This window comes from Gymnoscopelus microlampas (assembly GCF_963454915.1).
Source record: "Gymnoscopelus microlampas genome assembly, chromosome: 12".
In the NCBI taxonomy this organism is placed as follows: domain Eukaryota; kingdom Metazoa; phylum Chordata; class Actinopteri; order Myctophiformes; family Myctophidae; genus Gymnoscopelus; species Gymnoscopelus microlampas.
In genome coordinates this window covers 44,910,012-44,935,593 of record NC_139949.1, presented here as the reverse complement: position 1 = coordinate 44,935,593, position 25,582 = coordinate 44,910,012, and the positions used below count along the sequence as shown (strand labels likewise).

Below are 25,582 nucleotides of genomic sequence, written 5' to 3'. Positions count from 1 at the left end.
ACATTATTCTTGAAGTCAGTGGCCAGCAAAAATACTTTCACATGTATTGTTTCAAACAGTGATACTGTACATTATCCCCTTATATAAAATATAATTTAAAACCAGGCACTGGGCAGACATACGTTAATAATAATGTACAGTAAATTGAACGGAATAGTACTCTTATCTATTTTACCTATATAGAATATCTATAAGAGGCCTCCCATATACAGGAAACAACCCCCACACATCTGAACTTAAGAGCAGCAAAAAACAGAAAACAAAAAAACAAGAACACGTATCTGATGTTCTCATGCCAAGCTACACCTGAAATGAAAACACACACCCCTGTGTCTAGCATGACGGGGATATTATTTCTCCTTTCAAACCTTGTATGAAGTAAACAGCATTTTAAGACTTCCATACCTTTAATAACATTATCTGACTTGGTATATGGGTCATTTTCCAAATGCCTTTCATGGGAGAGCACGAACTGGGATTTATGATAAAACATTGGGAGGAGAAATTATCCTATCACAGCACACAGTCTAGTACAAAACCATCAGCTTATTGATTCACTCTGGCTAATTCTGCCAACCCATTCTCCACCAAATAGTAGAATAATAATTTACGACAAATGTATCTACACCTAAAATACACCAATTTTGTCCAGTCAGAGTTCAATTAACACTTTTATAGTGTAGTATACTGTAAGTGACTGAACTCTTGACCCCTACATGTATCCAAAATGTCTCAAGGATTTTATCCCAGAATTTCAAGGTAAAGTTTGTGTTGTGTATGTGCTTCATAAAAAAAACCACCTGCTCTGTAACTGCTGAATTGTTTCCGTTAACAGGAAGTGAAAACCCAAGTGAAGTCGAGAGCATGCAACTACCCCCATCAGTTTGTCACATGCACATCAGATAGTTTCTGTTCTGCCATGGCGCCAGTTGGATTGTTTCTCCTTCTCTACCTGACTGGCGGTGTGATTGCCAGAAAACCAGTTAATCAAACCAGTAAGTTAGTAAAAAAATGTAATCATTCAGGATTAAGCTAGAGTTGGGTATTATTATTTATCTATAATATCATCTAACTATTTTGTGAATGTGTTGAATCAAAATGTGTTTGTTTGCTTAAGGGTTTTTTCAGCTCTCGGTGTGTACATCCAGCCTACAGTAATTAAATAGGTAAAGTTGTTCATCAGTGTAATCAATCAGCTATCTTACGTTGTCAGGATCTTGTTAAAGAAAGTAATAATAATAATATCTAAAATAAAATCCTATTCCACTTAATGCTTAAAGTTGATCTAATGTTGATCTAATGTTACCAATGTTGTAGTTAGAAATAAGACATTTTATGTAGTTTTATTTGAGAAATAAATTGTTTTCATACCGAGGTTAAACGCGATGGCTTGTGATAGTATGTTGTCATAAGATAAAGATAAGAGAAATGTGGCTTCCTTTCCCAGACAATAACTGTTGGTAAATTCCCCATGACGTCGGTCTGCACTGCAGTTACTGAGTATTAACGCGTCTGTAGGTGGATGTGGGTAATGCTTTCATTTCCATTCCCCTAATATATGGTAAATTATACTGTATTGTTGGGTAATTACCACTATAAGGCTAGGCAAATACAGAGAAACTACAGCTGAATAATTACGTAAAACCTCTGCTATTATGCTTAAAGGTGGGGTAAGTGATTTACTTTGGTTAAAATAAGTGTTAAATAGCTCTATATTCTGTACTCATTGCTACAGAGTGTTTGTTCAGTAAAAGGAGACTCCCATGTCTCTCCAGTTCTCTTTATTAAACAGAAAATGCATTTTCAGAGCTCTCTCCTGATTGGCTTAAATTTTGTCAGCTACCTGAAAATGTACTATATTCTGTAAAGAGCTGGAGAGACCCATGTGACCAAACAAACGCTCTGTAGCAATGATTACTGTCAGAATATAATACTTTAACCTTTTTAACAACAACAAAAAAATACCAAAAAATATCAATTAACCTACCTTTAATTTATACTCCATCATACGATGGTATAAGTCAGGCTATAGGCTTCGGGCCCTATCTTGGGCGCTGCCTTATATCCCTTAGCCCTTATCCCTAAACTTATTAGCCATGTTTTACTTTTTTTTATTTTTAAAAACATTTTAAAAGATTTCAACTAGCCGATCTACATCACAGGTTGTGAGCTTGTAGACTGGCTATTTGAACTATTTGGAAAGAAAAATCAAAATAGTAAAAAATGGCAAAAACGTTTAGGAATAAGGGGTAACTCAAATACGGGTATTTGTGACCGGTTTAGTTTGGTAATGACTCAGATATAATTGTGTACTTCCTGGTTAAGTGTAAGTAGTCAACTAACTAAGTAATTATTCTCCACAAGTGGGCGAGTGCATGTTTTGTGTACACCAAGAGAATTGTACCGGTCTGAATGCTAGACCCCTTAAGGTGGCTCTGTTATGCTCTGCGGGCATTTTCCTGGAATGGTTTGGTCCACATAGGCAAGGGTCACTGCAAATCAATACAGTTATTTTCAGTTATGATCACCTATATATCATATGATGAAACACTTCTATCCTGATATAGAGTGGTCTCTTCCAGGATGACAATCCACAGGGCATGAGGGGTCACTGAATGGTTTGTTAAGTATGAAAAAGTGAATCATATGCTATGGCCTTTGCAGTCACCAGATCTTAACCCAATTGAACACCAATGGAATATTTTGGATTGACTCGTGTTTTTATCATCAAAACACCCAACGAGGGAATGCCTTTTGTTAGAATGTGTTCCATTCCTCCAGTAAAGTTCCAGAGACTTGTACAATCTATTCTAAGGCACATTGAAGCTGTTCTGGTGACTTGTGGTGGCCAACCACATTTACATTGGTTGTTTTCTTCTGTTGTGAAGGGCAGTGTAACGTTACTCTGTGATGTGTGTGTGTGTGTGTGTGTGTGTGTGTGTTACAGTACGTGTGTAATATGGAATTATGCACCCGGGAAGTTAGTTGAGTTACCTTCTAGTTTGATTGGATGCATGTTCTAGTCACACTCTTATTAGCTGTACTACATTCTATGCTGGTTTTGATAACGAGACATCAGCACTTCTGTGTGTTAGTTATTATCGGCACTCAGAGAGCTCACTGTATGAACGGACACAGTCTCCCATTCTCTGCCAGAGATGAGAGTGCTTTAATGATAGCAATTGTTCATAATCAGCATCAGATAAGACTGTGTTGTTATTTGAGAGCAACTGTCTGTACTCACCCGACTGAAGTTTCTCAGTAAAGTCTGCTAAACTGGCGAATATTTGCAGTACCCGTCTTTACTCACACCTCATAACACAGCATATATACATATATCATATATATACTGTATACATGCAGAAATATTGTAATATGTAACAAATTAATTGTTATATGAAACAGCAATGTCTTTGTGTCCCAGTATTGTGGTTTTAACTGTCTATGTTTGTGATTGTAGGTGTGAGCTGCCTGCTGGTGGATCTGGACTATGTCCATTGTAGCTGGGATGGACAGAACACAGAGGTCAACTACACCTTCTACAGCAGGTTAGTGTCTTCATCACAGAGCTTAAGCAGATGGTTGGAATATCATGAATACTATATAGAAGCAAAGTGATTACTTTTTAGTAATACCATGAGGATATTGTAAACAATTGTATTGTGTTGCATCACAGAATTTTTGCAAGTATTATCTAGTTTACATGAATCCTTGCATGACTGATCTCCGATTATGTTTCTGTGTTTAGGTTTCATTCGGACAATAACTTCCAAGAGTGTACAAGCTATACCTCAGAGAATGGCTATACTACTGGGTGTATGCAGCCATACAACAAGCTAGAAACTCAGAGGTTCCTTACTTTTTACACAAACCTGACACATGACTATGGCTATGACTATTTTCTCGAGGAACACAACCTGAAAACCAAAGGTAAGTAAGCACATTTTGTTTGTGCTTTTAGTTTTTCCATTGATTTATAATGGCACATTGTATTTGTCCAGCTCAGTGGCCTTGTGGTTAGATCGTGTCTGCCCTGAGGTTGGGAGGTCAGGGACAGGGTTCAATCCCCGGCCTGGTCATACCGAAGACAATAAAATGATACCCAATTCCTTTCTGCTTAGCGTTGGATTGTGGGTAAGTCCCTGTGACACTTGCGTCATGTCCAGGAGGTGTACTTATACATCATGGCCAGGGGATTTACATCAAGTCGCCTGACGCTACAGAAACAGGAGACAGGCTCCTGACCTATAGGCCACATGGCTTGGTAACTGTTGGTTCCCAAGGCTACTTACTTACTTTATTGTATTTCACGCTACGGAAACAGGATATAGGCTCCTGACCAATGGGCCACATGGCTCAGGGACCATTGGTTCGATAGACTACTTACTTTATTGTATTTGAAATAATGTGAAATAGACATAATGTCTTTAGCAGCCCTCACAAGATTCAAACCAAATATTTAATTTTAAGCTTGTGTAAACATCATATATCAAGCCTTATGCCATTGAACTGTCAAGCCTTCTCCAAGTGCGCCACTAGGGGGCAACATTGAACTTTCCCTCATTAGGAGATCTTACTGTAATGTACATTACATTATCATTAACCTCAGGGCTCCGATGCTATCATTGTGAACTTCCCTCAACTGTTTGGTTCTTTGCCTCTTTTCATTAATTCTGTGTTCAATTTTCAGTCAAGCTGTATCCTCCAGTCAACATGACTGTCAAGAACGACTCCAACAACCTGTGTTTCTATTGGAATCACACCAATGGCTGGTACCAATGTTTGGAAAATGAAGTTAGCTACAGGACCAACAACAACAAGTGGGAGGTAGGCATGAAATTAATAAGAAAATAAGCAAAAGCCCACATGATGGAATTTTACAAAAGGAATATCAATAGATTCACATAATTCTGTCCTTCTGTCAAAATGTTGTCACCTTTCCTTCTTTCTTTTTCTTTCTTTTAGGTTTTTATCAAATCATTCATTTGTAGCTGAACAATCTCCCTCATCCACCTCTCCAACCAGCTGTACATTTTTCTCCTTGTGTTCAGAGTTCTAGATTCAGCAGGCAGAGTCACTGTACCAACCTGGCCTCCAGTAACTCTCACTATGAGCTTCGGGTGAGGTTTAAGGTGGCCAGTCACTGTGGAGAGTCCATATACTGGAGTGACTGGAGTCAACTTGTCTACAACTTGACGATGAAGAGCTCAGGTATATAATGAACCCAGACTTATCTAAATAACCGCTACGTAAACCTAACCAGACCAAAGTGGGTTATACAAACTGACATTGCCATTCACTAATGGGGCTGAAAAACAAGAGAGAAAGAGAAAGAGAGAGGTAGCAGGTAAGTAAGTAAATAAGGATGTAAGGATGTAAGCATGTAATAAGTATGCAGGCTAAGTAAGTAAGAAAGTAAATGACTAAATAAAGTAAGTATATAAGTAAACAAGTAAGTAGGCAAGCATTGTATGTAAGTAAGCAAGTAAGTAAGTAAATATTGAGTAAGCAAGCACATAAAGCAAGTAAGCAGAATAAGGTATGGCGACCTATACATCGAATATCCACATTTTAGATACATCTTTCCCTGTCTCAGACACTCGGCGTCAGCAGCGTGGGCCTATGTCAGTATGGAGTGTGGTGTTTTCTGTTGTGGGTACCTGCATTCTTCTTCTGGTGCTCATCACGTTGGTGCATCATGACAGGTGGGTCATTCCAGAGGAAAATCAGATGAAAAAATTAAGGCTGGTTGTTGACTGGCTGCTCATCATAGCTTCCTGGTTAGCAGGGTTCATTGTCTCGTGACATTTTCACATTCACACATTCAACATAGTTTATGTCCTGGATAGATGTTTTGTCTAAATTGCTCACGATTCTACTATATATAGTGTTTATCTGTAGTGTGACTTGGACCATGAAACTGTGGGGGACTGTGTTTTCTGTGCATACTGGAGTGTGATGTTTCAATTACATTCAGATACAAAAATAAAGTGCAGAGTAGCCCTGCCTGATGACCAGAAGCCTAATATATCCTACCCATTGGCAAGGGTGAATGCATCCCCTTTGAATATGAAGTAGAAGTTTGTTTTCCCATGTGGGAGACCTGGGTTCAAATCCAGGTGGTTACATGGGCTCACGTCTGGGATCAGATGTCCTAGTCAGGAGGAGGTCAAAGGGGGATGCATATCGCCCTTGGCCAAGGGGGGGTTCCCCTCTGTCTGACCAAGGTAAAAATCCTGGTTTGGAATATAGAATCCAAATTCAAATAATTATCCGTTCCCTCTAGGGAGCCAGAGGCCCTGGTTGCCCCAGGTTCGATTCCAGGCCATGTCAGCATATGTGTCGATGAAATGAAATTTGTCCCTGAGCAAGACTCTTAACCCCTAATTGCTCACAGGTTCTCATTGGAAACAAGACCGCAAGGACTTTCATGAACGACCTGTTAAAAGGAATTATCCTTTTATCCCCTGACACCAACCTGGTACCAATGTCACGTGATAAATCACTGAAGCAGATGACTTCAGTGATCTACAGCCTTACAGTAGATCAACCAGACTTGCAAAGGGATATGGAAACAAACATAATTGCATCCATGTGATGTTTTTCTTTATTATGAGGTCTTGATGCCTGTTCTTTCTTTAGTTTGGTATGTCCGAGACTAAGGACCACAATGGAAACAATTCTTTATCCTTGATGTCCTTTCCTTTTGAGAAGCATGCCTGTCATGTGTTTTCTTTTAAACTAACATCAAATGAATCAAATTAAATCCAAAGTCTCTATGTTCACATTATACTGAACAGTTTATATCTCCTCACAGGATCAGAATCATCCTCATCCCTGTTGTTCCAAAACCAGGCAAGAACCTGAATGGAATCCTGATCGATGGCAATGTAGAGGTTAGTAACATCTAGAGATCTGTAACTTAAGCATGTATGGAACTGAACCCACTAGAGCCACCAGCAATTCATAAAAAGTTTTCTTAAAAGTTACCAGGAATCACATAATGATAGATACAGTAGATACATATTAATTGATTAGGCAAAAAACATTGGCAATCAGTTTTATCCTGAGAAATAGTATCTGTATATCGTTGGATGCCTCAAACTTTAACTTAAAAATGTATATGGGGCTCTAGTATATGGGGTTCTGGTATATGTTAACATATGTTATCAGTATATAGACTATGATGATCAAGTTCAAATACTTTCCATTTGATGCAGTACTCTGTATACATGTTCGACTATACAAAACAATACAAATCACTTTCTTTTTAAGGAGTGGCTTCACATCTCCAAAGGCCTGAAGGAGGGGTTCAAGGCTGATTACAATGAGCGCGCCTGTGCTGTTAACGAGTACAGCCGTGTCCCCCAGTCTGCCAGCGAGAGCTCCGATAGTTCCTCCTCTTCCTCGGTCACCACTGACCAAACCGACTGCTCTGTCGCCACCTCAGCCAATGAATCTGAGTGATTTTCCACTTCCTGCTCCATACTTCCTGCTTCTTCTGAAGAGCGTCATGTATGGGTTTAAAATGTTAACTGTCCATATAATTTCAGTTGTTGTAAATATAAATAACATCCCCCTCAGTCAGAAACTGCCACAAAATGCATACATTTCTTATGGCCAGTCCAGGCAAACAAACCAAATTTATAGTCAGACACTTGGTTCATCTTTTCTAGAGGAACAAGAGAGCTGTTTTGAAAGGGGTGCTAGGAACCTCAAGCCATGACTTCTGAGGCACTGAGACTGCAGTAGTGGTCAGCAGTGATAGAGCAACATGGGTCCTGAGGATATTAGGAAATGGCATAACAACTAAATTAGGAGAAAGTATAGGAAGAAAATGTGCGAGTAGGCTACATCTTGTGTGTATGTTCGGTTAAGCTGCAAGTTTCTCTGGGAAAGGGGTGAATAGGAACAGACTGGACTCCTGATGTATCAGGACTAGTGGTGGAAAAGTACTTAAATTATTTACTTAAGTAAAAGTACCAATACTGCAATATAAAAATACTCTGTTACAAGTAAAAGTCCAGAATTAAAAATGTACTTGAGTAAAAGTACAAAAGTATTGGCATCAAAATGTACTTAAAGTACCAAAAGTAAAAGTAGTAAATATTTGAAAATAGCAGATCTACAAGCTACAATCTACAAGATCTCACAACGCGTCGCGATGCGACGCGTTGTGAGCTTGTAGATCGGCTATTTTCAAATAGCTTAGGTATATAATAGGTTTAAAGTGGTTAATGTATGTTTCATAATGTCATAATTTATATCTGAAAAGTAACTAGTAACTAAAGCTTTCAAATAAATGCAGTGGAGTAAAAGTACAATATTTGCCTCTGAGATGTAGTGGAGTAGAAGTAAAATTATTGGAAATTGGATATACTCAAGTAAAGTACAAATACCTCAAAATTGTACTTAAGTACAGTACTTAAGTAAATGTACTTAGTTACTTTCCACCACTGCAGGACCATGTACCTGCCATCATATTTGAATCATGTTGCTCAAAACAATTGTGTCACGCCCGCTGTGAATGAATACACCTACAAAAACAGGAAAGATGTAGTGAATAGAATGTGGAACTACTTGATAGTTTATGTAATCCACACGTGTAAAAAGATCTTTTTTGCACCTACATTTTGCAGCTATTTTTTGCAGCTTAATTACACCAGCACTGTTGTGAAGCATTTTTATTAATTGGAGAAATGTAAAGATTACTATTTGTATTTGGCAAAGGAGACAGACTGATAAGAAGAGACGTGCTTTGGTGAGACTACTCAACATTGTAACACGCTAGAATAGTTAGTTCGAAAAGTTAGAATACCGATTTTTAACACTTGAATGTATTGATTTTGGAAGATGGAAAAATCTGTTTAGATAACAGTAATAAATAAACAATAATCAACATTTAGAAGAAAATAGGCCTGTCGCCAGTGAGCTGTGACACTCCAACTTATATATTATGACCCAGCAGGATTAGGAAAATACTTTGTAATGGTGTCCTTACATTGTCTTTAAAAACAAAAAAAGAATGATCAGACAGCTGATCCAGCAGATTCAGAACACTGCTGATTGAGTCCTAACTAATGCCATGAGTGGATCATATTACTCCATAGCTGAATGGGTAGAGTAGAGTAGTAGAGGCCTGGCACTGTCTGTCTGTCTGTCGGTACTCTGACAACAGGTAGGCTATTGCATAAGTGGAGGGGGGTGTATTCACAACGGGCATTGCCCTAGTTAATACAAATACATTTGCCTTGCCTTGCCTTACTCTTTAACATTTTTTTTAACTGTATTCAAGTGTCCTTTTATAATGTGTTTGTTTTGCACTTTAATGCTGGTTTGTGTAAACACTTTGAATTGCTTTGTTGTTGAAATGTGCTTTACAAAATAATAAACTGCATTCTATTATTTTAACCACTCATGCCCTATATAGGGCTTGTGCAAAATATTACAATTTTGATTTTGTTTTCTTTTGAACATTTTTAATCTCTTTAAATTGCTTGACTAGTGTCATAAAAATCTAAAATCTAAAAAACGAAATCACCATCATTTCCATAATTATAGCCTACTGTTCAGTTTGCCCTTTTGTATAGGCCTACTGCTCAAAATAATTAAGGGAACACTGATCCCTTAATTCTTTTGAGCAGTTTTTGTTAGCAGTATGTACACGGTTCATGAAAACTAAAAAAAATGTGTTAAAAAAAGGTCTTAAAAGCCTTAAATTGTTACTTCACTGTGATCCGGACCCCCCCCCTGGGGACTGGGGACCCCCCTGGGGGTCCCGACCCACAGGTTGAGAACCACTGCAAGGCAGAATTGCACGGACGCAGTGACTTCGTCTGTCCGCAAGAGGGCGCGCACACTGTCCCACACACATCAGCAGCAGCAGCAGCAGCAGGGAAACGAACGCATTTGTCTCAGAGGGAGGAGGGCAGGGCGGCTGGGCCCCCGAAACAACACAACAACCTACTTTACTCCTCATCCAGCTGTACCGATCAGCTACCACAACACATCGATGTCTTCTCAAGAGATCTAAGTCCATTTTGTGGGGTGTCATTTACTTAAATGTGACGGGTTTTTTGTTGTTGTTGTTGTTGTCGGTATAGCTCCCAAATAAATAAGGAAAACAACCTTAAAAAAAAAAGATGTCAGAACCTACGGTGGCCGACACTCGCCGGCTGAACTCCAAACCCCAGGACCTGACGGACGCTTACGGGCCGCCGAGTAATTTCCTGGAGATAGACGTTTATGATCCTCAGACCGTGGGGGTCGGACGGACCCGTTATACCACCTATGAAGTTCGGATGAGGGTAGGTTTGGTTCGGAGGGAAATGAACGGCTGCAGCAGCAACAACATGGTCACGGTTTAGCCCTAGCCTAGCTCTGGTCCAGAGCTCTGTTAGGAGCGGGTGCCGTTCCCATGGACTGGAAATTCCACTGCCGTGCGACATCTCCAACTTTAGTAAAAAAAAATAAACAAAACGATTTCGCTACTCACCAAAACAAAGGCAGTTTTGTCTTGTTGAAAGACTATTCTCCAGGATGGGATGTCTCTCAGCACCCCACCTTCTCTGTATAATACACTTTTTTGGGAAGAAAATAAAATATGTCCGCCACATGGAAATTATTGTATTTACTCCACTGCGCCCTCTACAGATTTGGTCAATATGAATTACCATTGACCAGATCTGTAGAGGGCGCAGTGGAGTAAATACAATAATTTCCATGTGGCGGACATATTTTATTTTCTGCCCAAAATGTGTATTATACAGAGAAGGTGGGGTCCTCAGGCGTCTCCCACCGTGGAGAATAGACTTTCAGCAACACAAAGCGGCCTTTGTTTTGATGAGTAGTGAAATAGTTTCCTTTTATTTGTTTTTATTAAAGTGGGAGACCTCGCACGGTAGTGGAAATGTCAGTCCATGGGAACAGCACCCGCTCCTAACAGAGCGTTAGCGAGAACTCGCTAACGCTCTGGACCAGAGCTAGCTAGCCCTAGCCGTTAGCCTGGTTAGCATCCTCCTCTGGATGTGGATGGAAGTTAAAAAACATACCGTGGCTGTAACGTTGTCCTGAGGGAACCCAATGACCCCAGGCCCGGGGTTTTGTTGTGCGGCCCTGGCTACCTCTATAATGACTTCACATTACATATCATTTTAATCTCTGGGACCCCCAATCTGCACTGTATTATCATCAGTGTTCATTTAACTCTGAGAGTGTACATGGTCCATTTGGTTCCATGTGTACACTCTCAGAGTTGCAGACACTTCTAGGGTCCATTTGGTTCCTAACAATCAATCAATCATTTGGCTGGGGACCCCCTGGAACCCCCTCAAGGACCCCTGGGGGGTAATGTTGAAGTTATGTTATATTATCCTCTCAACCACGCTACCATGAACAGTCACACAATGGGAGATCTGCAACCTCTGGTCCATTTTAAATTAGTTTTGTTTACAGATGCAGAATAATAATGCTTTCCAGTGCAATAGAAATGCTCAAAATGCATTTTTAACATGTGAGAGCCACTGTGCTCTGTTGTTGACATGGTTCATAATCGATGGCTGTGTAGATTATATTCATAATGGACATGAATGTGTGGATATTAACTGTTCAGTAATGCTATAAGCCAGGGGTCTTCAACGTTTTCAGGCCAAGGACCCCTTGGCTGAGAGATAAAGAAAGCAGGGACCCCCATTATATATTGTATAAAGTATTTTTTATTTTCATAGATTTCATAGGCAGCTTCATAGACTTGTTTCACAGCACTATCATGTTGGATTCATGTTAATGTGTATTTCCAGACATTTAACCATGCTCTAAAAACAATACTTAGTAAACCTGACCTTTCACTCTGTACTTTCAGTACTTTCACTCTTTTTCCCCCCTATATCGAACCACTTTGCCGAAAATAGCAGATCTACAAGCGCACAACGCCTCGCAGCGCGAGGCGTTGTGCGCTTGTAGATCTGCTATTTTTGGCTAAAGTTCTCCTCAGAATAGGGATGCTTGGTTGAAGTGGTTAGTGTAAAAATCACAAAGATTTGGCGAACCCCCTGTAGTAACTCTGAGGACCCCCTAGGGGTCCCGGACCCCCTGTTGAAGACCTCTGCTATAAGCATTGCTGTTTGTGAGGAGAGGTAGTAATAACTAGTGGAGACATCTGGAAACGTCTCTCTCCCAGGAACACCAAACCAAAGAAAACAAATATTGAGGAATGAAATTCCATCCCAATGAGAAGGGTATGACAGTGACTGAGGGAGGTAGAAAACCACTGACACAGCTAAACCTAACGGCTGGATCATGTTGAGGAAATGAATGTTATCACCCCCATTAAAACCAGCAGAGATCAACAGTTTGCCAGAGATCTGCATGGTTATCACGAGTTAAATGACAAGCCCTTCTTCGATTTATAGTTATTTCTTTGGTATGTCTGTGCTGTTTTTTTTTCTTTCTCACGAAACACCCATAGGCTAGAATGCTTATTGGCAGTTTAAATAACACGACCAATGCCTGGTGTTAAACTGGACTATAAGGCACCAATAGCCCAAGTCAGACCGAGTATAAGAAGCTTCATAGGAAAGAGAACTAGACTGCTGCATTGCCATTTGTTATAACTATTTTGGAATCCACTGCAGTTCATCAGATTCATTGATTCATTCATTTTGCCCATGTTCATGAGAGGTACAAGAGAAGTCTTGTTTCAGCCACAATGATGACGACGATGATGTTGTTTTTTCATGAAAATTATACTTAACATTCAAAACTCAGTCCATGCTGGTCACTGTTCCTCGTTTCTTGCAACCCAATATCTTTTTTTTTTTACATAATATGTCATTGAGATCAGGTTAACCACATGAAAACCAAATCGGCTATTTTCGGCAAAGAGATTTGTGGTATAGAGGGAAAAAGGAGGTGACCAAGTATAGCCCCCTGGGGGACCCCGGTCAACAAAGTATATAGGGTTTACCACTTGAACCCCAGCATCCGTATTGTGGGGAAAGCTTTCGCTGAAAATAGCAGATCGACAAGCTCACAACGAGGGAGAGCGTGTCGATCGGCTATTTTGAGCAAAAGCTTTCCCCACAATATCAGAAAACAGAAAAGACGCTAGTGTAGAGCCCAGAGGGACTCCGCTCATCCATATGGGGTTAAAGTGGTTAAACACTGCCCTGTTCCAACCTCAAGGACCTTGACTAAACGCATGCCTTCATTAGGATTCAAACCGTAGTACCTGCATTATAATTGACCTCAGTTGCCCGATAGTGATAGACTGTTCCTCATTTAGGTCTCTCTTCCTCATAGTATTTCAGTCAAAATACAAACAGTAGTGCAGCAACAACAACAAAAAAGCTGCATCACCAGTGGCTAAAGCCAGGCATCAAATATTCATTTTGAAAAGGCTGCCTGAAAGCCATTTGGCAGCTGGAGGCGAAGGAGTTGACACAACTCACTCCAACTCCCGGTATGTTTTGGTGATGTCTCCCATCCCAACCCATTTCCCTTTAACCACTTTCAACCTCGCGTCCCTATTTTGGGCATGTCATTAGGGCTACAGCAAATGCTATCAACAAATTGACGTGAAAAAGCTTTTTATTTTCTTACAATTGGCTAAATCGATTTGTCTGAGTTAAGCACTTAATCCCTATTCCTATTTTATACTTAGTGATTTTATACTAACCGATGTACAAGCTGACAGCACATCGCACTGCATCGTTGTGAGCTTGTAGATCTGCTATTAACAGTGGCACCCCTATGTCATTATCGGCAAAAAAGCTTGTAGATCTGCTATTATCGTTATTCGTTGTATGATTAATAGTAAAGGACTTACTTTTAGTGGTATTAAAATCAGTTTCATCTCCCTACACAACTAGCCACTCCCCAGTCCTCGCTGTACGATTTCCTTGGGACTGTACAGCCACCTCCTCTCACAATGACACAAATTGTCCCTAAATCACCCTGCTACTTTATCTAGCTATCACCATATAAATAAAACAACTAAAACACTTGCCAAAGAAATTCATCTTTAGCTCAGTAATCATGAAAAACGTGTTCTCCCCCTTTTTATGTGTCACAACAACCAAATCTTAACATGTATGTAACCATGGGCTCTGTCAATGGCATGTCTTGTTTCTTGTGTCTTCTCCATATAGACGAACCTTCCTATTTTCAAGCTGAAGGATTCCTGTGTGAGAAGAAGATACAGTGACTTTGAGTGGCTAAAGAATGAGCTGGAAAGAGACAGTAAGGTGAGTCACACAGCATAACGCCACATTTCCAGGTAGCAATTATTTGGGTCGATCGGTGCCACCCGACAGTTAGCGTGAGCCGATAAGAGATGATGTTGGCGTGGCTTCACCGAAAATAGCCTGCTGTTTCTGGTGCACGACACTGGTGAACACAGCCAAGTATAAAACCGATTTTACACTACCCCCGTACCAGTGTTGATTTCGTCGACTAAAACCATGACGAAAAATGTTCGTCGACTACCTTTTTTCACTTACGAAAACTAAATAAAAACTAAGCTATGATGACTAAAACTAAGACTAAATATACTGACAATTTTGTCAACAAATAAAAAAATAGACTAAAATGTTAGTGAGGGACGAGTGGAGAAGAGATCCAGTAGAACTAAAAGACAAGTCATTTTATGTTTGATTGCGCTCGGGTGTTGCGCTCTGAAAATAGCCGATCTACAAGCCCACAACGCGAGCACGTAGATCGGCTATTTTCAGCATACAACCAAGTGTAAAATTTGCCATTACGACGCCATCAAGGCCTGCCAAAATACATTTTAGTTGACTAAATCAACTGTAGATTTAGTCGAGTATAATCTTATGATATTTAGTCGACTAAAACTAGACAAAAACTAAAACATTTCAGATGACTAAAACTAATAGGAATTGTATTCAAAAGACTTTGACTAAAACAAAATCGACATTTGCTGTCAAACTCAACACTGCCCTGTGCACTAGGTGTTTGGTTTGAGATAACTGTCTCCGTCATTATTTATCGATACATAAAAGAAAAAACAACGCTTCATCCGACATATTACTCTCTCTCTCTTTCTCTGATGATGAACAGTTGAGATCAAAGTGTAATGTCCTGGATTGAATGTCTCTCTCTAGAGATGTCCCTTTCAGTGTCTTGGAATCCCAGACGGAATGTTTCCATAGACCAGCATACGTAGTGCAGTATACAAATAAAAATACCTGGGGGTGACTTGCGTCTTCCTCAGAGTCCCGAGGAAGACGCAAGTCGGAATGTCAGTCACCCCCGTAAATGAATAAAACGCGAAGACCCAGTCGATTGCTCCAGTATTTTATCTGGGTAGTCTCTTCTGTGCCCAGGTATTTTTTCTTTTTTACTAGTCTCGCTGTCTGAGCACCGAGCCCTTCTACCCATAACTGGCTGAAGCACGTTGGACTTATCTTTGTGACTTTATACGTAGTACAGTTTTCTGCTGTGAAGCTGTTCCTCCTGCTTACTTTGCCTGTTTATCCTCAGTAATAACAGTCACTGCTGTACTATACTGTCTGTTCTCAGTATTCTATAGCAACATTTATAGCAGTATGTGGAACTACATTCTCTGAATGGTAGCAGCTGTGCATTAGGGTTGCACTGCATACATGTAAACAATCAGACCCTCACCCACACAGGTGTTGCCCTAAGCCAGTGGTTCTCAAAGTGGGGTCCGACGGGGACCCCCAGGGGTCCTTGAGGGGGTTCCAGGGGTCCCCAGCCAAATGATTGATTGTTAGGAACCAAATGGACCCTGAAGTGTCTGTAACTCAGGACCAAATGGACCCTAATGGGTCCATTTGTACGCTAGAGTTAAATTAACGCTGATGATACTACTGTAGATTAGGGGTCCCAGAGATCCAAATTATATCAAATGGGGGTCCGTGAAACTAATGAATATCAAGCTGGGGGGGTCCTTCAAATGAAAATGGTTGAGAATCACTGCTATATCGTAGCTGTAAAAAAAATTCTCTTATGGGGTAAGAGAAGTAATTGAAAATGGTTAAATCTGTCTGTGGGTTTTATAGTTACTGAACCTTGAGCTTGTGACTGAATTCTAACTACATTGGTTACGTTGGAACACAGGTCCTTTTTTTCCATTTCCTGACAAGTAACCGCTTCTGGACATACAAGGTTTCCACCGGACAGCAACGATCTGTGTCTGCTCAGTGCCCTCTGACAGTGGCCTGTTGCGTAAAAAGCCATGGATACTTTGACTTGGATGAAGTTAGGAGATAAAGAGAAACGTAAACCGTGCCAGGTGGAAGTGAAGTAGCCTATCTAAAGACTACTCTGGCTTTCTGACCAGAACTATATGAAGTTAAAAGGGGCCAGCGGAGTTGTATTGTACTGTACCACATGGATACTAAACATTAACAGTGCCATGGGTGCATTCGCTTTGAACACCATGGACTCACTGAAACGCTGTTGGATGCTTGGACACTGCAGGCTGAAACTTCCCTTAAACATCTGACAAAGTTTGAAACGCAAATCAAATATATAGTATACACATTTCTGTTTAGTCCGAGACCTGACGTTACCGACAATACTGGCTTAGATGTTCTTGGCAAAACCATTTTCAAATTAAATAATTCCTGAAAGTTCGGCGACAAAAAGAATCTTGGTGTGCCCCCTGTTCTAGTGCCTGTGATAGGGGCAGGAGTTTGATTTTACCTTTTTTCACCAACTGATTCTGGATCAACACTGAGCAGCAAATGTCCAGTAAGTCGAAAGGTGACATCTCAGGATTAAATTGCTCATCTCTTGAAGTCATACTCTGTACATTTTTCAATTAAACAAAATGTATTTTTGATATCATCTTTCACAGGTATATATTTCACTAGCCTGGTTCCAGACAAATCTGCCATTGCAAAAAAAGAATTATTTGCCCTCGGCACATTAGGTCTGGCCCCTCTCAATAGAGATTTTATTTCTCTCCCTCCGAAGTTGTGAGGGACCAATCAGAGCCCAGTATGCAAATATGCGGCGGGTTTATCACCAGCGGCTTTTTTTTTATTTGACCCTCGGAAATGCAGGTTCCACACAGAGATTCCAGACTAATATCTACGCAGTGATATTAGTCTGGCCATGCCAGGCTAATATTTCACAATAACATACTTAATAATACCACCTTGAGATCCATCTCTTTTCCAAGTGGGCCCTGGCCAAAAAGGCAGCATAAAAACATCAAAACAGACAGATTAAAACATTGATACTCGAATAGAAGCATATGAAAAAGAAAAGTTAGAAAGAATTTAAAAACATGTGCACTCTTTGGTGGTCAATTCCAATGAGGTAAACTAGCTTGAGTAGCTTCAAATCTTTTTGTAGTGGATTCCAAGGAAATGGTGCATCAAGCATGTTTCCTATATTCTGTTGTCACAGTGTGATCATGATATGAGCAGCTAGGACCCTGCTGCAGCATTCCTTCATAAAATCAATTTTACAGTATGAATTTAAATGACATAATTACTGTGTGTACATTGAACAGTTAGAGACCATAACTTTGTCACGCTACCAAGATGCAGACAATTTCAAATCAGTGGTCATTGGTGGATGCACCCCCCTCCCACACACACACATACATGGTGGTTGAAACATGTATTCGATCAGGAAAAAAAGTAAAACATTTTGCATCCCCATTGTGTACATCTAAATGTTTATTATAATAATTATTATTATTAAATGTGTATTGTGCTCCCTGACACCCACAGATTGTAGTACCACCTCTACCAGGCAAGGCCCTGAAGAGACAGCTGCCCTTCCGAGGGGATGAGGGCATCTTCGAGGAGTCCTTCATCGAGGAGCGGCGATTTGGCCTAGAGCAATTCATCAACAGGTCAGTGCTACCCAATAATGAATTAGTCAAACTGGTATTATAGTTATGGCTGGGCAGTATATTGACTTTATTGACACGAGACATACTGTATATTTCAATTAAGCACGCAAACAATTACATTTTGATATCCTATATCTTATTTTAATGGTTTGTTAAGTGTCAGGGGAACTTTGCCACTTTTATTGTGGAAGACAAATCGTTACTGATGGTTTCAAGGAGGGTCAGGGGGATTTAGATGCTTTCAAGATTGTCAAGATGGTCAATAAGCAATCGGGTCGAGGAAAACAAGCCCAAAAGAAGCGACTAGGCCACATTAGCACTTAAAACCTACTGTATACTGCTATTTGTAAAATAGCCGATCGCGACGTGTTGTGAGCTTGTAGATCTGCTATTTTCACAAAATCGTGAAATAAAATGTGGAATTTATTTGCAAAAATCAAATCAATAACACAAATCTGTAGCGGGGCTGGAGAGACGAATACATATTAATTTGGCGGTCCATGACACGAGAATATTTGAGAACCACTGGTTTAAATAAAAAGATCGGAAGCAAGCCCAAATAAGCAACTACACTAAAGAAACAAGATATTAAAAAAACACAACCCGCAACTAACAATATTTACAAGCAACTTAACAGGAAAAAGAAGCCCAAAGTTGCTTATAGTAAGGGAACATGGCAACACTGGTTGTGGTTCTTCCAACACCCAGTAATAACAGAATGTCACCCTGCAGTGCTGGTGAACTAGGCTGCCGCAGCTTCATAGTTCATACGCAGGACATTGGCAGCTGCTGTGGACATTATTATAGAACTAGATGTCTAATAAATGGAAGGTTGGCAGTGTTCCATAACCCCATTTAACCTGGCATCCCTATTTTAGGCATATACTGTAATAAATGTCACATTGCAGCGCGTTGTGAGATTGTAAATCGACTATAATTGAAAAAGGGCTTAAGTGGCTAAAGTTCACTTGACAAAAAAAACATGACAGTATGGAACAATTTAAAGGATCATGCAGACCTAATTTTAATACCTCAAAATCCATAGACGTTTCTCTCTTGCTACAATATATTTCCTAGCAAATGTGTGGGTCTGAAATGGTTATAAATCAGTGTTGGGAGAGAGAAAACATGGTGTAGAAAAACGCATTATGCTGAGGAACATTATTTGTGCGAAGGTATGCTCCACACATTCTTTGGCACTGCTGAAATATCAGGCTGACATACTACCATTTCATGCCGGTTTCAGAGTTTGTTTGGGTGGTCTTCACCGAATTCAGGTGGTTTGCAGATCACAGGTGAATCAAAGCTATCACCGTGTCTTCCGCAAAGTCATCTAGACACACATTTCCCGCTTGAACGGAGACATTTAACAGAGCTAGACGTTGCCAGAAATGTCTAGCCCAAGATGAGGCTTACCAGCTAATCCTCCAGCCGCTGTCCAAGAAAAGAGACATCTGCGGTATTTAATAATTATGTGCATCGAGTGAATTTGATCTGTACCGTGTCTTCCTGTAGAATTGCAGGTCACCCCTTGGCCCAGAATGAGCGCTGTCTTCACATGTTTCTGCAGGAGGAGAGCATTGACCGCAACTACATTCCTGGAAAAGTACGGCATTAGGGATACCAGGGGGGGGGGGGGGGGGGTCAAACGTTGGGATGTTGAACAGTGATTTTTTTTGCCTATATCTTCCCTGTCTCCTTTCAATGTTTTCCTCTTTATCTTCTCTTGTATTCTTCCTTGCCTCTGCCTTTCGCTCTCTTCTCACTTTCTCTCCCTCCGTCTCTCTCTGTCTCTGTATACAGTTGTAAAGTCATATTCTTTTACACTTTAAGTTCGAACTACGAATTATTCGTCTGTCCTACATCAGGATATGTGTTCAGACAGTTCTGTCTGTGACTCTTCCTCTCTCCTCCTTCTGCATTTGTTTTATAACTGTAAAATAAGCTGTGGTCGTATCGTGAAGTCTTGCCTCTCTAATCGCTAATTTCAGGGACAACAACAACAAAAGAAATCCATTGGACGATACATTTGATCTGTCCTTCCAAGAGTGTCATATATTCAGGATTGTAATATAATGTGAATAAAGTAGAACAATATTGAAATATGTGCATTTGTGTTGACGCTAATGTGTACTTCAGACATGCAGAGATGCTGTAGATTAACTCTGATCCTGTTTGTTTTCTCTTCTTTGTTTTTAGGTATGAAAGAAGTAAGTTTGTTTTATTATAAACATCCTTTCCCTAAAAGCTTTTTTCCCCTCCTTTTTTTCTTTTCTTTCACAAATCACTGGTGGTTGCATGGGCACTTAAAAAAAAATGCAGATCCATCTATTGCTTTGCAAGATCTACATGTCTAAATAAACTAATAGTCCTTATGGAGATCTGGCTGTAATCTGCAATACCTTTACATCCATGCGTACCCATACCTAGATACCCAGAGAACAAAAGATTGGGGAAATGAGTTTGAAAACTACGATCTGCTATATCGTTGCTGTCTGGCAGAAACCTTGTATCTCCATTTTCAATATTTATATGTTTGTGTAAATGAATGGCTTACTTCGTCATACTACACACGCAAAAGTAGCAAAAATATTTGATCTATTAGCTCACAACGTGTCACATTTTTTACTTTTACATTTATTTTAAGTGAAAGTGGTTAAATCTGTGTGTTATAAATATTGAACCAATGAAACATATCAAGAGCTTGTGACTAAATAATAACTACATTGGATCCATTGAACATACAAGGTTTCCAACCGGCAGCGACAATATAGTATACAGTATATGTCATCATACTTTATACAGTCAAAAGTCAAAATAATGTTGTGATATGGTATTTTGTCCTGATCAATATCACCCAGCCCGACTATATATATAATTCTGCCGGTTAGACTGCTGCAAATGAAAGGATATTGTGTAAGAGAGGATTTTGTAACACCTTTCTAACCCACAGAGACATGTGGGGAGTTCTGCAATCCATTTTGTTAGCAATTAGCATGCAGAGAAACATTTCAGATTAAGACGTTGCAGTTTGAATTGAACATACAAATGATTGATAAGTTTTTGTGTACTTGTACCTGTATGTTAACCACTGTTTTATAACAAAAGAATACATCATAAGTAGAGCACACTTAAATCTTTTTACTCATTTTCTCACAAATGTTTTGCTAGTAACTACTAACCAGCTGCATGGCAAGTTTGCACGTTTTTGATGATGATCTGTTTTTGCTTATGACTAATTTATGCTCTGTTGCGTGATGGTGTCGCACGCCAAGAACAGCGTTGTTGGTCGGCTATTCGTGCAAAACCGTCACGTGACGAAGTGTGAATGGGGCTTAAACATGAACGATGTGTGCTTTAACGCTTCACTGTGAGTGTTATTCATGCCGTTGAATTAGATTTCCATCCCTAAATTGGCTGAAAATATTTTTTCCCAGACCTGCGATTTCAATGAAATGCATTGTTCAGTCTCGCACCAAGACAAACATTTCTTTGTATTGTGTCTGAAAGGGCATACAGCATTGTGATGTAGCCATGTGATAATAGCTGTTGCCTCAGATGTAAATTCTATTTATTCTATTTTCAAAGCCTTGCATTTTCCGACTGTGTAGTGTGTCAAACTGCCCCCCTCCCCCACAAATTCACATCAAACTTGTCCAAAAATGGATAGCCGGAACATCTCCTCATACTGCCCATTGGTTGGTCCTCTGCCAGAAACATATTCTGTAGCTCGCATAGAAACCACTCAACACGAGTCTTGAGCAGACGTTTTGCAACGTTTTGATCACACATGGTGGCGAGCAACAAAATGCAAACCATCGAAATCCACTGCAGTTCTGCAGCTTCAGATGTGCATCAGCAATAGAGCACCGAAGTCTGATGTCATTTACACATCCTACCTGGGTCACGGTCCCCCCCCCCCCATTCTGAATTCCCATAGACGTGTTTAATATTGCGTCATATAAGAATTGTGTTTCAAAAATAAACAAATGAGCCCGGCGGTTTGACTCATATGGATATGAAGCATCAACTGACGGCGAGAAAACGCTAACGTTACCGTCGCCAAATTAGTCAAATGTTCGCCCCGAGACACTATCAAATATGAGTGACTGACTATCGTAAACGATACAGAGCCACCTCCCTGACAATAGCGCCGGAACAATTGGTTTATTTTTGGACCACAATTCTTATGAAACGATTCTAAGATGACCCAATGTTATTCTCCATGGAGAAATTATTTCCGTGACCCAGGGGATGAACAAGTGACGTCAGGACTTCGGTACTCAATACACACACACTGCATGAGTGCATGTCGGTCCAGAGAACATTATGTTTAATTATGCTACCCTACCCTACTAGCTACAGTGATCATCTTTTGCCAGATGCCTGCCTAGCAGAACAGGGGTCAATTACATTTCAGCGCAGTCAAATCAGATTTTTGCTTAGGCTCCAGAGTCATTTCTTACTTATTGTTTGAGTTGATTAATAATAATTCATTTAGGAATCTTTAAATAGGATTTAATGCAAGCATGCTGAAGAGGAAACCCATTTGATAGCTGATTTTCCATTTCCTCCCTGTTCAAAAATGGACCCCAACCTGGAGACCGGGAGCTATATTCCCAAATTGTCCCAGCATACCGTGCCTATCCAGGATTGGTCTTTAGGTCAACCTCCTATTTGTTTTTCACTCTAGAGATTAGATGTCCTCTTATCTGGATTTAGGGACATAGTCACAACAGCTGTCTGTGCATCTCTGCATTGCCTTTTTTCTTCATCGGACAACTGTGTCACTTTAAGATAATAACTGAAAAACGCTTTCAAATCACATAGCATTACATTTAAATTAAGCTTTAGACAGTGGCTAGGATTGTGCTACCTGTAGTTGCATTTTATCTTTTTGTATTTGCTAATTCAACATGCACATCTGGCCACTGAAAGTGACGATGTGTGTTTAGCTCTGAACAAAACGGGTTGCCTGCAGGCCTAAAACTTATGTCTGAACTTGAGATTTCCTTCTATTAAATGTTTCTGTCTGGATTCTGGAAAAATAATTCATGTATAGGCAGTCCCTGTACATTTTGGAATATAGTATTCTCTTAACAATACCTAGAGTATTCAATACTAAGAGTATTCTTCAGCTGTAGTGGATTATGATGTGTCCAGTAGAGTACAGCCAGTCTTCCCCATTGTACAATGGGGGAAGACCAAATTCCTCTCAGGGAATTAGGATGTGGAATTGTGTAAAATGTTGAAGATGGTGTGTAAGTGATATGTTTTGTTAAGATAAGTGTTAAATAGCTCTATATTCTGATTGTATCATTGTAATAGTATAGTGTGTCTTTTTTTCAGTAACAGGGGTCTGGCCTCCCCATCTCTCCAGCTCTTTAGTAAACAGAAAATACATGTTCAGGTCAGGATACCAATTTCAATACAATCGGGAGAGAGAACTCATACAGGATAAACAAGTGATTCTGGAAGTGATGAAACAAAGAAGTGGGTAGACAGAACACTAGTAGAACTGGAACACTAAAAATATGTGGTGTTCGAACCCTTTTACTAAATAGACGCTGTATATATCAATGATATACAGTGTACTGAATGATTACCATCTGAATATAGAGCTTTAACTTTTAAACAATAAATAAAAAAGATATGTATAGTGTTTTTTTTTAACAATAAAATATAACTTGCGCCACCTTTATGGAACCATGACTAAAACAAATTGTGCTTAACAGGGTCCCTACGCTGTATCTACTTGCATCAGTAGAGTCAAAGTGGATTAAACACATCTGTTTTAATTGAGACTGTTTCAAGGGAGACTGCATTCTTATCTTGTGTGTTTTCTCTCCTCTCTCCCTGGTTGGAAAAGACCATGAAAGCTGCTGGAGCGGTCCCATGCACATTTATTTCTACGACGTCATGTCACGTTAAACTTGGTGGAAAATGTCAGAGCTGATGAGCATTAAAGATGTAGAAAAGAATATCCTGTTTCTCCTAGCCAGAACCAAGTAAAGAAAATCAATGTATCATATAGAAATTGTATGGTTTATCTTTTTTAGCCATTGCACCACATTACACAATTTGAATTTCATAATCACAAAAAAAGAAGAAAAAAACATTCCACACTCCCATATGTCATTCTATCATATCAAGAATTTATTTTTATTATTATTTTTTTACATTGAATATTGCATTGTTATGGGTGTCATTTTTTGAATTATTTGGATGCTCTTAAGTAAAAGGCGTCATTCCCTGCTTTCAAAAGTGTATCCTTTTGCTAACAAGAGATTTGGTACTGATGATTCCTTCCAAAGCTGAGCAACATGTAGCATCCAAAAGAGACAATAAAACAGCATTCCATGTGTGTGAACGTTTTCTTTTTCTCCATGAAGATGAAATGGAATATGTTTTTTTTCTGACATGTGATTATTATTATTTGCCCCCTTCCTTTACCCCTGTCTTAGTTTTAACTGAATTACGTTTTGGCTGTGTGTCAAATCAGCAACGCGTTAAAACCCTCGGTGTTAATTCAACTCGGAGAACCAAATGAACCCTTTACAGGTCAGGCCATTTGGTTCCATTTGTACATTCTCTTGAGTTCAATTAACACACTGGATTTTAGTGTGTACTGGGAATGTTAAGTCAGGTAAAATACCCACATCTAAGCACTGTGACAACGGGGTTAAATATTGTGTGAACACTGATTGTTCAAGGAAGTAATCTGCAACTACTTTGCTGACCTGAAATATTGCTCGTTCTACCCTTATTTTGTAATGCTTTTTTTCATTATTATAATTATAATTGTGAGACGTACTCCTACATGTAACCATTGCAATTTCACTATGGGTGAATAGAAACTTCCTTGTTTGTATCCACCAATAAAAGTCCCTGCTGCCTGCTGTATCCTGTCAAATAGATAATTATTTTCAACTGTGAGATGATAATTCAGGCCTACTTGAGTGTATGGACCCCATAGTATATGCCTTGTAAGTATGGCGTTGTGGAATCAAACGTCAGCACTAAGTCAGTTAAACAGTTTCAACTTAACATGTTTATTGTCTCAGTAGCTTTCATCCATCAGATTGAGGTATCTTGTGTGCAAGTTAGAAAGTTTGGCCTAATGGTGGTGCTAGAGGAAAGGCCATGGGGTCACCAAAACCAGTATGGTGCACAACAAATTGCATGGCTGTTCAGGAAGTGGTTATTGAAATGATGTTTTTTGGGACCAAAATGTTGGACCGACTGACATACAGCTGCTACATTTATGATTACTTGCCGACAAACTGATTTACAGGCTTACAACGCGCCACATAACTTGTAAATCAGTTCTTGTGTCATGCAACAGTGTCTATTATACTTTAGGAGGTGCTAAGAGTAATGTGTTTTTAGAAGGTAACCATTTAAACAATATATACTATACTAGTATAACACTACAGTACATATATGTAGAGCCCTGGGTCCTCCACTGCTCTATACTTAGCCAGTTCCTTTTCCCCTCTGCATCAAATCTCTTTGCCGAAAATAGCAGATCTACAAACTCACAATTTGTAGATATGTTATGTTTGCCAAATATTTGCCGCAGAATAGGGACTCTAGGGTGTGTGTGGTTATTATGTTGAGCTATAACACAAAAAGTATAGGTTACTGTAGATGTCTGCAGTATGGTACTTTCCACACTAAATCACATTATTTCCTATAGGAGGGGTCATAAAAGGAGTTCAGAGAAAT

The 25,582-nt window shown here is 39.6% G+C and overlaps 2 protein-coding genes across 2 annotated transcripts; both read left to right on the top strand.

The window, feature by feature from the left end:
- The first annotated feature begins 907 nt into the window (after positions 1-907).
- On the top strand, positions 908-9,280 carry LOC311057914 (cytokine receptor common subunit gamma-like). The gene is made up of 8 exons (XM_084075079.1): positions 908-995; positions 3,461-3,548; positions 3,749-3,930; positions 4,691-4,827; positions 5,052-5,211; positions 5,597-5,705; positions 6,818-6,896; positions 7,276-9,280. Exons 1-8 carry the CDS (start codon positions 920-922, stop codon positions 7,465-7,467), a joined length of 1,023 nt encoding a protein of 340 aa, XP_083931205.1. The 5' UTR covers positions 908-919; the 3' UTR covers positions 7,468-9,280.
- A 614-nt stretch (positions 9,281-9,894) lies between these two features.
- On the top strand, positions 9,895-24,755 carry LOC311057861 (sorting nexin-12). The gene is made up of 5 exons (XM_084074979.1): positions 9,895-10,307; positions 14,148-14,243; positions 17,730-17,854; positions 19,370-19,460; positions 23,724-24,755. Exons 1-5 carry the CDS (start codon positions 10,143-10,145, stop codon positions 23,808-23,810), a joined length of 564 nt encoding a protein of 187 aa, XP_083931105.1. The 5' UTR covers positions 9,895-10,142; the 3' UTR covers positions 23,811-24,755.
- Positions 24,756-25,582: the final 827 nt, after the last annotated feature.

Bases quoted from the DNA above. Each gene is read 5' to 3' on its own strand.
- LOC311057861 (XM_084074979.1), top strand. From the start codon at position 10,143: ATGTCAGAACCTACGGTGGCCGACACTCGCCGGCTGAACTCCAAACCC. The intron at 14,244-17,729 runs GTGAGTCACACA...TGACACCCACAG, and splicing joins AGCTGGAAAGAGACAGTAAG to ATTGTAGTACCACCTCTACC. The intron at 19,461-23,723 runs GTACGGCATTAG...TGGTTGGAAAAG, and splicing joins GCAACTACATTCCTGGAAAA to ACCATGAAAGCTGCTGGAGC.
- LOC311057914 (XM_084075079.1), top strand. From the start codon at position 920: ATGGCGCCAGTTGGATTGTTTCTCCTTCTCTACCTGACTGGCGGTGTG. The intron at 5,212-5,596 runs GTATATAATGAA...TCCCTGTCTCAG, and splicing joins CTTGACGATGAAGAGCTCAG to ACACTCGGCGTCAGCAGCGT. The intron at 6,897-7,275 runs GTTAGTAACATC...TTTCTTTTTAAG, and splicing joins TGATCGATGGCAATGTAGAG to GAGTGGCTTCACATCTCCAA.